This window comes from Centroberyx affinis, unplaced genomic scaffold (genome assembly GCF_046629955.1).
Source record: "Centroberyx affinis isolate AG114_WGS23_722 - 3 ecotype Tasmania unplaced genomic scaffold, CSIRO-AGI_Caff_v1 ptg003322l_1, whole genome shotgun sequence".
In the NCBI taxonomy this organism is placed as follows: Eukaryota; Metazoa; Chordata; class Actinopteri; order Beryciformes; family Berycidae; genus Centroberyx; species Centroberyx affinis.
In genome coordinates this window covers 15,669-28,146 of record NW_027281323.1, presented here as the reverse complement: position 1 = coordinate 28,146, position 12,478 = coordinate 15,669, and the positions used below count along the sequence as shown (strand labels likewise).

At 43.3% G+C, this 12,478-nt stretch overlaps 1 protein-coding gene across 2 annotated transcripts; it reads right to left on the bottom strand.

Annotated features, from left to right (window-relative positions):
* Positions 1–1,737: 1,737 nt before the first annotated feature.
* nucks1a (nuclear casein kinase and cyclin-dependent kinase substrate 1a) lies at positions 1,738–12,193 on the bottom strand. Of its 2 annotated transcripts, none has more exons than XM_071538648.1 (8): positions 11,911–12,193; positions 9,361–9,410; positions 8,892–8,982; positions 7,498–7,544; positions 7,211–7,363; positions 6,128–6,282; positions 5,525–5,672; positions 1,738–4,844 (listed from the first exon to the last, which is right to left on the bottom strand). In XM_071538648.1, the coding sequence occupies exons 1-8, from the start codon at positions 11,925–11,927 to the stop codon at positions 4,594–4,596; spliced, it is 912 nt and encodes a 303-aa protein (XP_071394749.1). In that variant the 5' UTR covers positions 11,928–12,193; the 3' UTR covers positions 1,738–4,593. The 2 variants fall into 2 exon arrangements, with proteins under 2 accessions (XP_071394749.1, XP_071394748.1); XM_071538647.1 differs by having other exon boundaries at positions 5,525–5,677; positions 6,130–6,282.
* Between the last annotated feature and the right edge of the window lie 285 nt (positions 12,194–12,478).

Genomic DNA, 12,478 nt, shown 5'->3' with positions numbered 1-12,478 from the left:
CCCAAATGAAATTTTGGTGTCGGGTATGGACACACTTGGAATGGAATATTCAAGACTTCTGGGTAGTGAAGTTCAATTTATTTAAAGCATTACCTCTTGCTGCCATTTGGAGCCGCCAAAGTTGCCTCGTGCAAACTGACAGACGCATTTCAGATCGTATGATCCCTCCTGATGTCTGGTGTTGGAGAGGGTGTCCGAAAAGTCTGAAATCATGCGGGAACTGCCAACTCAACTGGAATCAAAACTGGGATTCGAACTCGCTCCTTCATTGGGAGACCAGAAACCCTGGCACCTTAGACCACATGGCCATTCTGACAACTAGAGTGTGTGGGGAACGTGCAACAAGAAAAAATGATAAGGTTCTATCTGGGTGGAGTGCAGTTCTGAGATAATGAGCATCAACATCAAAGATTTGACATACCAGTTACTATTATGTACTTTCTATCTTTTAAAAATAACACCACACAAGTATAAAAAAAAATAGTCAGATAGAACCTTATAATTCCAAGATCACACGGTGTAAGTCTACCCTGCGATTGAGATATTCTGGCAGGCTGAGAGGGAACATAGAAGCCAGACACTACCCATCATGCCCTATGCTGTTTGCTGAGCCTATCATAACACTGATAGCTGTATCCTGCTACACCTGCTCTGAAGGGTAACCATTGTAACCAGCCACACCAAACTGGCAAGTGAGGTAACCTGAAGCTCTTACAAGTCAGCAGCTTCAATACATCCAAATATGATGGGGGGGGGAAATAGACTGAATAATCACAGAAATAAGCAGCATTGTAAATAGTAATAGCAGACTGACTGAAAAGCAGATGGTAATGAATAAAGAGTGAACCCACCTTGTTGTTCAGAGCATGATGGCCATGTTGCGGGTCGGTTTCAGGAAGTTTGTCTGTCCTGCAGTGACCCCAAATCATCATTTAGCTCTGTGTGTGTGTGTGTGTGTGTGTGTGTGTGTGTGTGTGTGTGTGAGTGAAGTGTTAACACACCAGCAATAAAAAGTGCTGAGGAGCCTAGATATGCATACACAAGTGTGAGAAAAGGAAGCAAGCTCAGATGACAAACACAGGCCAGACGCGTGCACACACACACACACACACACACACCACCATTAGCTCAGTGATAGGAGGTTATTTATGCTGTACTCCCCCTTCTTGGCTGTGTGTATGTTCAAAGTTGGGGGGGAAGCAAGTCATAACACAGTAACTTCTCATGGATTCAGCTTGTCGTCAAATCAGGTTTTTTCACTCTGACATAATTGTACAGAATCAGATTTTTGTGGTTTTCCCTGTTCAGACAGCAACGAAAAGATCAGTCTGTTACATAGAGTGAATCAAACCTGACTGGTGGCCCATCTGCACACTAGGTGGAGTTAAGTAAACCTACTCAAGTACTCCAAAATGACAATAGTATGACAATAGTATTAAAATAGTAGTATGAAACTGATCTGAAGTTCTGCAGGCTCTTCATCGGGGCAGAGGGCTACATGCAAACTCCATGAGCATCACGCTGCAAACAGCACCACTGTGTGGCTGAGAGGGAGCACTGCCAACCATTAGATAACTCATTCCAACAGAAAAGCCTCTGGCACATCGTCTCTCACCAGTTGACACTCGTACAGCACACAGAGCTCAACGTCAGAAAACAAGTAGTTAAATCCGTATAAAAAGTAGGTTGCCTTTATTAGAAGCTGGGAAACCAAAACATTATCAACATCGTTGTCGTTAATACTTTTTTTTTTTTTTTTGTTAAGACCACAATAATTGCCGTTATCAGCATCATCATCATCATCGCTTCGCACTTTTTCCACAACATGCAAAAGATTCAAGAGTTCAGCGTTCCTTTTCCACACTACTGACAAAAGCTTCCCCACTTCGTCACCTGTAGGACTCACAACTTTGCTTACATTTACATTGCCAGTACAATTGAAGGTACATAGAAAAAAAATCAAAACAGTACAACAGAAGAAATTGTAGAATGGATGAAAGAGAATAAATTCATAGCCTTATGCTATGTGCCTCCTATGGGATGATGGGATAGGAACCCCTGCTGCTCAGATAGAGTATTCTCCATTCAGGCCCCTCCGTACTGTGAACTACAAGACAGTATCCGACACTGATCCCTACATTAACTGCAAACAGAGCTCTCAGAGCACTAGAAAACACCAGCAATTTCTCCTATTTGGTTTCTCATTCCTACCCAATCGTCTTAAAATGACAGAAGTTATTGTGGATTCGGTGCCAATTTGGGAGCTGAACGTAGAAAAAAAAACACTGATCCGCTATAATAAGGAGAGTCATCAAACAATCAAATGAATGTGCTTCAGAACCAAAGACCAGGTTTGAGTGTGTTCTGAAAACATCCAGGACACGTCTCTATTTGCAGTCTTGGGACAAATCGGAAGAGGGTATTGTCTGATTCACTCCTGACAAATGCCTAATAAATGAATATATGTTCCCAAGATCACATTGGCAGCTTTACTTTAAGAATTTTTTTTCCTATTTTTTTTATTTTTATTTATTTTTTTGCTTTGACATCAAACCCTACTTATCACCGCAAAAAAGACAATCTCACAAGTGCTGTACCTGATCTCCACGTCACTAGTATCAAGATCATTTATGGCTTTGGATGGTCTGCTGATCATACAAATTTGTTGACCCACTCAAGCCTAATTTGCCACTTGTGGCAAAGACCTAAAAACATTAGGACAGATTACATTCTCAAGCCTCTCCTCCAGTGACCTCCACTGATGATGCCGGAGCCACTGCTTCCCTATTAAAACAGAACTCAATGAAAATTAAGGCATTAATAAATAGACAAATGAATGCCTAGTGTTGACCTCTGGGAATGAAGGAGAAGGAGAGGAGTGAATAAGGGAGGGATGGCTGGTCTGGGCTCCCCCCCCCCACCCGCCCCTCGCCGTCAGGCCAACCGTTAGGCAGAACAGATTGGATAGGGTCGACTTTTCTCTTTAAAATCAAGATACATTTTATTTCTTTTCTTAAAAAACAAACATTACAAAAAAAATCTGAATAGAGAATTAGAACAATGAACCAACAGGAGGAAAAAAAAACATTCATTTTTTTTGGACTCTCGAAAGCAAAAGAAACATCTCTTCTTGTATTTCATTAAAAAAAAAGAAAAAAAAAAGATTTTAGGGACGCCTGGCACAAAGGGTTGAATGGTGAGAAGATGCTTTGGCCATGCAGGGATACGGGGAACGTGTGTTTTGCAGGGGGGCGGGGGGGGGGAGCACTTCACATAGCATGGTGTATCGTTTTGAAAGCCCAACATACGATATAAACCAAGTCACATAAGCAGCTGATGGGAGCCCTTTCAGGCCGAGAAAATGCCAGACCCTCTTTACAGTAAGTACCCACGCAAACATACACATTTGAACAAGTACACAAAAACACACACGCACACATGCAGGCCTGCGGTAGTGCCGGTCCGACATGTAACAAACACTCAGCGGTGACCCACCACACCCGGGACCCGGTCTACGTAACACACCTTTAACCGTTAAAGATCTGCGACAGCTGAGCCACGAGCGGCAGCTCGGCGCGGCCGCGGGTCGATCGCCGTCCAAAATAAATTGACTCACTTCATTCTCCTCCAGTACACCCACAGAAACGGTTGATAGCCATACAAGAGACGGGGCACGAATTCAAAGTCTGAGACAAGCTGGCTGATAATTAAAAAGATCAAAGAAAACGCGGCCTTAACTGAACAGACAGCTATCCTATAACGTCCTGTTAAAACATGCTCCTTTTCTCAAGTGTTTAAAAGCAGGAAGTACCTAAGAGAGGGCAAAGAGAAAGAGCGAAGGGTTCAGCCCTGCGCGCCGAGACTGAACCGGTGGGCAATATCGCTTAGTAAATACAGCGCTGTGGTTGATGATACCGGGATGCTCGGATGCTCAAGTCAATAGCCCCAGTAATCACAGATCTAATATGGGCAGACAGGAAGAAATCGAGGGGTCCAAAGGCTGGCTCTCCCCCTAGCCGGTCCTGTCAGATCACCGATTATCCCGGGGAAGGAAAATAAACACACACACACAAGCCTGCGGAGAGTGAACTAGTGTGTTCACACTTTAGGCGGCGGCTCAGGACGGATGCTCACTAGCGCTGAGCTCTTAGAAAGGCAGAAACTAACAACGTCTGTGGAAACTGTTCGGAAATTTACACAGTTACAAAAGTAAGATAAAAAGGTTATTAAACCAGATCTGAAAGGGGGAATGACAAGGACAGGGGGGTGGGTAAAGCCGAGTGTTGTAGCTGGGGATGACTGAAATACAAAAGAGAGGATAGGAAACAGCTCCTTACATACGCAGTATGTTCACATGAGCACAATGTCTTGAGCTATTATGGTAGGCAAGGTTCAGGGTAGGGTGGTAGTGGTGGTGGTGGGAGGGGGAGAAGCAAAACAAGAAAAGCACATGAAGTCCAAACCATTGAGCCAGGCCACCACGAAAAGAAAAAAATAAAACCCTCTAAACGCAGAGCAACAAAAGAAAACAAAAACTTAAGAAGAGACAGAGAGAGAGAGAAATGGAGGAGGAGCTTCGGCGGGTGCCATCTTCTAGTCTTCTCCAGAGGGCGCCTCCTCTTCTGAGCCGTCCTCCTCCTCTTCGTCTTCCTCTTCTTCCTCCCCTCCTGCAGGCTCCTTCGTCTTCTTGGGGGCGGGGGAGGTGTCTTTCTTCTCAGCCTCCTCTTCTTCCTCCTCCAGGGGACTCTCGGGCTCCTCCTCTTCCTCCTCTTTGGGTGAGCTCTTCTCCAGGGCCTTGGCGCTGGGGCGCCCCTTCCCCTTGCCTTTCATTGGGCTGGGGGTGACTGGGGGAGAGAGGAGATCGGCAAAACAGTCAACGATACACAAATCATGGCTCATTGTCAACACTGGCTACTACTAATGTCAACAGCTGGGTTTCCATTCAACTGTTCAACGTCTGATGTATAAAATTAGAAAAGCTGAAAGCAAAATTTGCAAAACAGTTGTGTTTTGAAAATTTGCCTAACAAATGGTTTAATCTCATCGCACAAAAAAAACAAAAATGTTCTTTGGACATTCTGAAATGTCTAAAATATCTGTCCACCACGACCTCCCAGAAATGTCATGTCATCAATGTCACTGTCTGCCCCATATAACTATCCCCCATATGAGAAGTCTCCATCATGGTTGGTTGGTCCATTAATTATTACCAAGTGCATTTCTTTGTTTTCTTTTTTTAATGAAAACACAACTAATTTGCTTTATTTTTGCAACATTTCAAAAGTTGACAGTTGGATGGACACATAGCTAGTGACTTGTCTCGCCTCTTTCAACCAGCTGTTCAGCAATATTAAAAAAGTAACTAAACCCCAAACCTAAATCTGTGTAAAGCCTGTCATCTTCTATTGGCTGATCTTTGGTTGTTTTTACTTGTTTTACATTTATGAATTCAATTTTGCTATTATTTTATTGAGAGAAAAAAATAGCACTGAGGTTGTAGCTGCAGCAGGACTGGGAATCTTACCTGTGGCCTTTAGTCGCGGTTTGGGGGATTTCTTCTCCTTCTTCTCCGGCCGTCCCCGTCGAATCACCTTCTTGCCTCTCTTCTTGGAGTGACCGTAGTCGCTGTCGTCATCGTCCTCCACCATGAAGTCCTCATCGCTGCCGGACTCGTCGGCTGCACACAGGACAGGTGGGCAGGAAGAATCTATTAGGCAGGTGGCACTCTGCGACGATGGCCTCTTGGCCGGCAGTCTGCACCACTGTGGTGTTTTCAGTTGGTGACTAGCAGTTCATGTTATTCCTATAGGCATGTGGGGGCGTTTCTCTGTTGAGTTTTAGCTTACAGTTTACATACAGGGTTTTCAGGTTTCAAGACATTAAGAGCTTTTCAGGCCTTGATTTTAACCTGAGGCGGATGGATTTGCAGGCATAGGCACATAGGCACATAGTGTTAGCCTGGTTCATACAGCAGCATATCGTTAGACATTTACATGTAGGTATAACGTGAGGCAGTTTACTTATGGTTCATAGGCAGTGTCTGGGGACTGTCTTTGTTCATATAGGGGGTTAAATGTGGGTAAAACTGTGTTCAATGTAGGCCTGAGTGACAGCTGCAGTTGTACATACGATCCATGTAGGCTTCCTCCTGGTCTTCATGCTCCTCATCCTCGCTGCCTCCATCGCCCAGCAGGATCTCCCTCTGTTTGGACACAGCCTTGGTGGCAGCCTTGCGCACGGTACGCACCTTACGACTCACCTCCCTGTCGTCATCACTGTCATCTGCACAGGGAGAAATGTACTGTCACACATAGTAATTTATAACCTGACAGACTGCAATTAACTGAATTTAAAAAAAAAAGGGAACAAGGCAATAGTAAACATGTCGTTCCCCACAAATGATGCTGTCCCTCACTGGGCTAATGAGGAACAAATATATCATCTTGTTTTAACCTGTAATTCAAGAAATTATGTAGAACAGGAGGCAAAATGTCCCGCCATAATCATCATGATATATTAAACATAACCGGCTATGCTAATGAGGTCATTCATTAAGATAATTTATGCATGAATTAGCAAACATTTCCATGTCAACACAACTGTCTTCACATAACACATGGGTGGTATTATTATGAACTATTATTATCTAAAAGCGTTAAAAGAGTTTCAAGAAAGTTTCAAGAAAATATTTTTTCCTCATTAAAGAGCAAGTAAACCAGGCACCAAAGATCAGCCAATAGCAGATTGCCATTTCAGTAGCATGCTTCTTACCTGTAGATGTCAGACATTACACAGATTTGGATTTGGGTTTGGCGTTACTCATTAAAAGGGGTCAGAACCCTAAAAGGTTTTTTTGAGATGTTAATTGATATCTAGGTGTTTGAGACAGAAGACAATAATACTAGTCATCATCTCCACATATAAGTGCATATGTTGAACTGCCCATGTTTTAGCCACAATTCTCTTTTTTCTGGGGTTCAACTTCTAAACTAGGTGAGCATCACTGCATGTTTTGTAGTGTCTAACTTTAGTTAGACTCTACGTAATCAGACCGATTACCTGCACCGTGTGCCATGGTGGAGGAACATACAAAGCTTTATACATGTTTGACAATTCATTTTTCCATAGTCAACATAGTCCAGATGGTGCAGCCCCAACACCGAAGACCCACAGAGTTCGAACATGACCAAGCAGTAATTTGACTGTGTACCTGCAGGCCGTTTTCTCTTCGGCGTCCTTTTGGCTGGCTTCTCCACCTTGGGTTTCTTTCCCTTTTTCCCTCGTTTTGCTTCGTAGTCGCTTCCCCCATCCTCTTCTTCCTCCTCTCCAAAGTCGTTGTCTTCCTCATCGCTGCCAAAGTCATCTGGAGCGATACAGAGGAAAAGTCAGACAGACAACCAGCTCTCTGGTCCACTATTCAAACTGCAGTCATTTCTACAGGCGCCTGAGCTACCCCTCTCATCCAAAACCCCTTCACCACACAATAGACTGACTTACCTGCTGAATCATTTTTGGATTTGGAGAGCTTCTCATCAGAGTCCTCACTGGAATAAAGAATAAGAAAAAACAAAACATCTTAGCAACCAGTGTAAGGGTAGCCAGGGAGACGGTTTCCAAGGCACAGATTTAATCTACATTTTATTTGCCATAAATAAATAAATAAATAAATGAATAATCAACCAACCAATTAGTATAATGGGGGGATTTGCTTGACTAACCATACTAAAGCACAGGTGAAACAAATAACAGACTCAGAGCTGAGAGGTGAAGCAGGAGCCTGGGCCATCCAGCGGAGCTATCAATTTTCAACATCTTGAATTTGAAACATATGATTTTACATCCCAGTGACATCACAAATTCAAGGGGTTTCGCTCCGATTTCTCGCTTACAGTAATATTCCACTTAGTTTTAACATGGGGGTTATTTGGCACTTTACCGCCATGAAAACCAGAATATAAACTAATCACCATGATTGCTTTATTGTCTTAAAAGCAGTATGTTGTTGAATCTGTTCACAAACATTTTAAATGTCAGTTATCAGGCTATTTTCATAGCCTCAATGCGAAGTAAAAATGTGAATGCTACAAACTGATCCAGCTGCATCTGATCTTGGTGAGTAGTTAATATTCTGGTGTGTAGTGGTCAAGTGCCAAAAAACCCCCATGTTAAAACTAGGAGGAATATTGCTTTAAGACAGAGCGCTGCAAGTTCACAAACACTGATTGAAATGGCTTGGGGCACAGAAAAAACGTGAATTCTTAAAATGGGTAGTATTCCCCTTTAAATGTTGTGTTTGATTCTTAAATATGGGTTCAGAGGTCTTAAAAGTTTATTATTCTTCTGGCTTATTTGGGGATGAAATTAGTCTTAAATCTTATTTGAACTGGTATTAAAAAGGTCTTGAAATTGAACTTACAGAAACCTGGAGTCACCCTGCTTATGGTTTGCACTTTTGTTTTACCTCAGAAATAAAAAACGTTTTTTTTTTCCAGGCATATTTGTCTTCGTTCAGATTTTGCATTCTGATGAGATAAGCTACCGTGAAGTTCAAACTACATAGTTAGAATAGTGGAAGTCAAATTAAAAATGGCTCCCTTTGTGCCATAAAGCAACCCACCAGATTTCCAAATCCAACCCAGTGGCACACAATGTAAAATGCAGTGTAGAGGCCGCCAATCTTCTCACCAATGGTCTCCTTCGTTTAAGATAATTATACTAATGTCTTAAAATGAATGTGGTAATAATTCATTCAACACTACACTTGAATGAAAACTGAAGGCTGGTGCTAAATGTCCTGTATTGGTGCCCGGTCGTATTGATGCGATTAAATCGGCACCCAAACAGCAGTGAATTTCGATACACGGCCCTACCAGGCCACACCCACAGCTCACCTGTCATCCTGTGAGTTCTTTGAGCGCTTGTGCTTCGGCTCACGGGGGGCCGGGCGCACCTTCTTAGGCTTGTCGCCTCCATACTCCTCATCTACAGATAAAGGACGAGGATTTAGTTTCCACTGACACACACACATACACTCGAGGGACACACCAAAAGAGTACTGATTCGATCCATTACTTTTACTGGAGAATAGTTGATTTAGACCAATAGAATAGGTTTGTAGGACAAAAATGATCACGATATAACAGTCTCACATTCTTAGGTGTTATAAAAAGGCAGAAAATTGAGTTGTGTTGCTTCAATTTATGAAATGCTACATGTGGCTTTTGGTTTTAGACTTAAAACAGTGGCAAAATGCTTTGGTATAATCTCTTTCAACTTAGTATCGGGTCGATATGCAACACCAGTATCAGCGTATCCCTAGCACACATACACACACACACACACATCAGTAGCCTCCCTTACCTGCATCGTCAGACTCGTTGAATTGTGAGTAGTTCACCACTTTCCTGTTCCTGTGGAGGAAGTACACACATCGCATCAGATTAGAGTCACACTGAGCAATGTGGCCGTAGAGCCAAAATCAGATAAAATTAGACATATCTATGTGCATTATTAATTTCTTAAACAGGGACAACAAGCAATTATATCTGTCATGACAAGCAATTTAGCAGAGAGCAAGATATCAGCCGTGTGTGAATATGTCTTGGTTGCACTATTTGGTTAGAGAAGTAGCCTCCTAGTGGGGACACTGAACTGGACACTAGTCTACCTTCTACAGTTTCCAGGGCTAATTTGGCAAAGTGTGCAAGTAAAGCCTCAGGTGACAGCAGCTGACCACAGTTCAGGTACTCACTGTAACCCACACCCCTAGAAGCTACGTAGCAATGCTGACACAGGACCGAGGGCCGGTGTCGGCTAAAAATCACAGAAAACTCCTCCCACCTCTTGCTCCCAGCGCCACCAATGGCATGCCAGCTCCTCTGCAAGCATTGTCTGTAATAGTAATTATCTGTGGATCCTCACAAGGTTAAATGAGCAAACTGGGCTGGTGGGGGGGGGGCCGTAAACCATTTTACGAGTGCTTAGATTACAACAGCAGGCAGACACACACACTCTGAAGGCCTCAGACACGTCTTTGGACTGGGTAACGGCAGCCAGTGGCATGCTTGGCAAGGTTTCCACACATTCCCATACATGTCTCACAGCAATCAGAAAGGGTAAATATTAATTTCTATAATTGTCACTTTCACTAAACCCTATGATATGGCAACTCCCTAGATCTGATGTAATTTGGCACCAAAACTTCCCAACCCTCTTACATTGCCAAATTTCTAGGGAAAAAGTGGAGCAATGACTGATCACTGACAAGATATTATTTGGTCAATGTGATAAATTGTTAGATTTAGGTCCCCAAAATAACTTTGGTATTGACTGCTCCCCTGATTTCTTTTTGAAGCTATGGCTTGCAAATACATTTATTTTTTGTTTTTGCTTGATCTTTACTCTCTATTATGCTGATAAAAAATACAAAATCAAAACTGGACTCACTTAGGCTAAGGCACGGTGTGTTCTAAAACCATGCCATGGTCCAAAAGACGCCAAAGATATCAACAATGATAATAATAATAATATAAATCAAAGCAATGATGTGTGACAGAGCTGAATGAAATACCACGAAAGCACAGCAGCAGATGGGAGGGGCAACCAACAAAACTGACACTTACACAAGACATCACACTCCACTTTAAATTACATTCCACTACACTTTACATTGCATTACTTTGTTATCAGTACTTAGCTACAAATACGATCTCGCGATGCCAGTCTCGCGAGAAGAATATAGGTACTGGTTTTTAACAGTATTTTGATAAAAAAAAAACGTTCAGCGGTCTTCGTCAGTGTGTCTACCAGTTTCATGAAGTTACATTTAACACATTTAAGACCTATTTAACACCAATTAGAATGAGATATACTCGATGTCGCCATTGAAAAGAGCGCGAATGTGGAAGCAAACAACTGCAGTCCTGAGTAAAACATTAAGTTTAGTGTTAAATGGCACAAAAAAACAGCACAGCAACAAACTGGGAGATGTCGAGGATCTCCATAACTGATTCTGTAATACTTCAGGGCTGTATGACTTCAAATAACATTTAAGGAATGACTTCAAATAACATTTTAGACGTTTAAGGCCCTTTAACAACGACCTGCAGACACGTTGTGCGTTAGTCGTCGCGGGGATTTTGCACTGGGGGGTGTGGTGACTTTTTTGTAGCTCTCCGCCTCCCTCTGACATCAGCCAACAGTGTTAATTTACTGCCAGCAGTGAAAATGTAGCCCCGCTCTCCCCCTTTTTCTTCCTAGTACAGCATTTCCATTGGTGAAAATACGCACTTCTATTGTTCCTCGAATATAAAAAACCGTTTCCAAATTAATTATAATGCGATATAAAAGTGGCAACAGCACGGACACGCCAGTCTGCGCGGTAACAAGATCAAATCCAGAGGCCGACCACCACCTCCTTCAGTCGTGTTTTTTCATATTAGCGTTTCAGTGCCTCCCCTGGATGAATGGGTAGCCATATTCTCAGTCTCAGTCAGAGAGGGAAAAAGAATATAAAGGCCTGGCATAGCTGAGCTGTATAATGTAACCGGTTAAATCACACGGACTAATTTTCCGCCTGGCCTACATAGCAGCCAACAATGCACATCATGGGTCAGTTTTCTACAGCATGATACACGTTAGACACACCAGAACGGCGGGCAATGGCTATCTCTACAAGACATGGCGAACAGTCCACACTGCTGGGATCCATGTTAGAAAATGAGGGTGCACGGGCAAGAAGGGAAACGCACACACACATACACACGCACACATTTGCATAAATCTTTCATGAAATAAACAATTCCCTGGTCATAAGCACAACATGGTAGAGACGTGCGTGTAGTCTGCGATGCCTAGCCTGCACCGCGTCGTTATTATGCAGAGCGCGGAGGACCGATTTAGCGAACCTACCTCACTGGTCTTGACATTTTGCAGGAATACTGTAGAGGTTAAGGATGTAAGAAAGGGGGGAGAAGAAGAAAGCCCAGGGAAAAAATAAAAAAACGAAATATTCCCGCTCTGCAAAACTCCGAGGGGGGCGAGGTTGTCGCACAACTCCACCGCCCGAGCTAGCGCGTAAAAATAAAATTAGGGGAGCGACTTGTCCTCCAAACGCAGTTTTTGTTAATTTTTTTACCTTCAGCTACTCAAAATGGTGAATAAAACAAACTGAAACTGCAGCCCTATGTGCAACCAAACGCCGCGGCCTTGAGAGGTGGGTGCTCGGCGACAAGCACCGCCCCCGCCGCGCGCTGAGAGGAGCATCTCGGCACACCGCTGCTCCCATTGGCTGATTCGAACGATGACTCTCCTTTTCACTGGAGGCGTTAGCTGCTCGTCCAGGCCTGTTTTAGCCTAGTTACCCTCCCCCCTTAGCAGGCTCGGTTGAGAGTGCACTGTTAAGAAAACAAAAAGAGGCCCTCAGGTTGGATGCAAACATTCAGTCTGGGTCCCAAAAGACCACAAAGCAACATTGCAA

Coding starts and splice junctions, on each gene's coding strand:
- nucks1a (XM_071538647.1), bottom strand. Junction 8,983..9,360: donor CAACGAGTCTGACGATGCAG/GTAAGGGAGGCT, acceptor CTTTATCTGTAG/ATGAGGAGTATGGAGGCGAC. Junction 4,845..5,524: donor ACCGCGACTAAAGGCCACAG/GTAAGATTCCCA, acceptor TCTCTCCCCCAG/TCACCCCCAGCCCAATGAAA.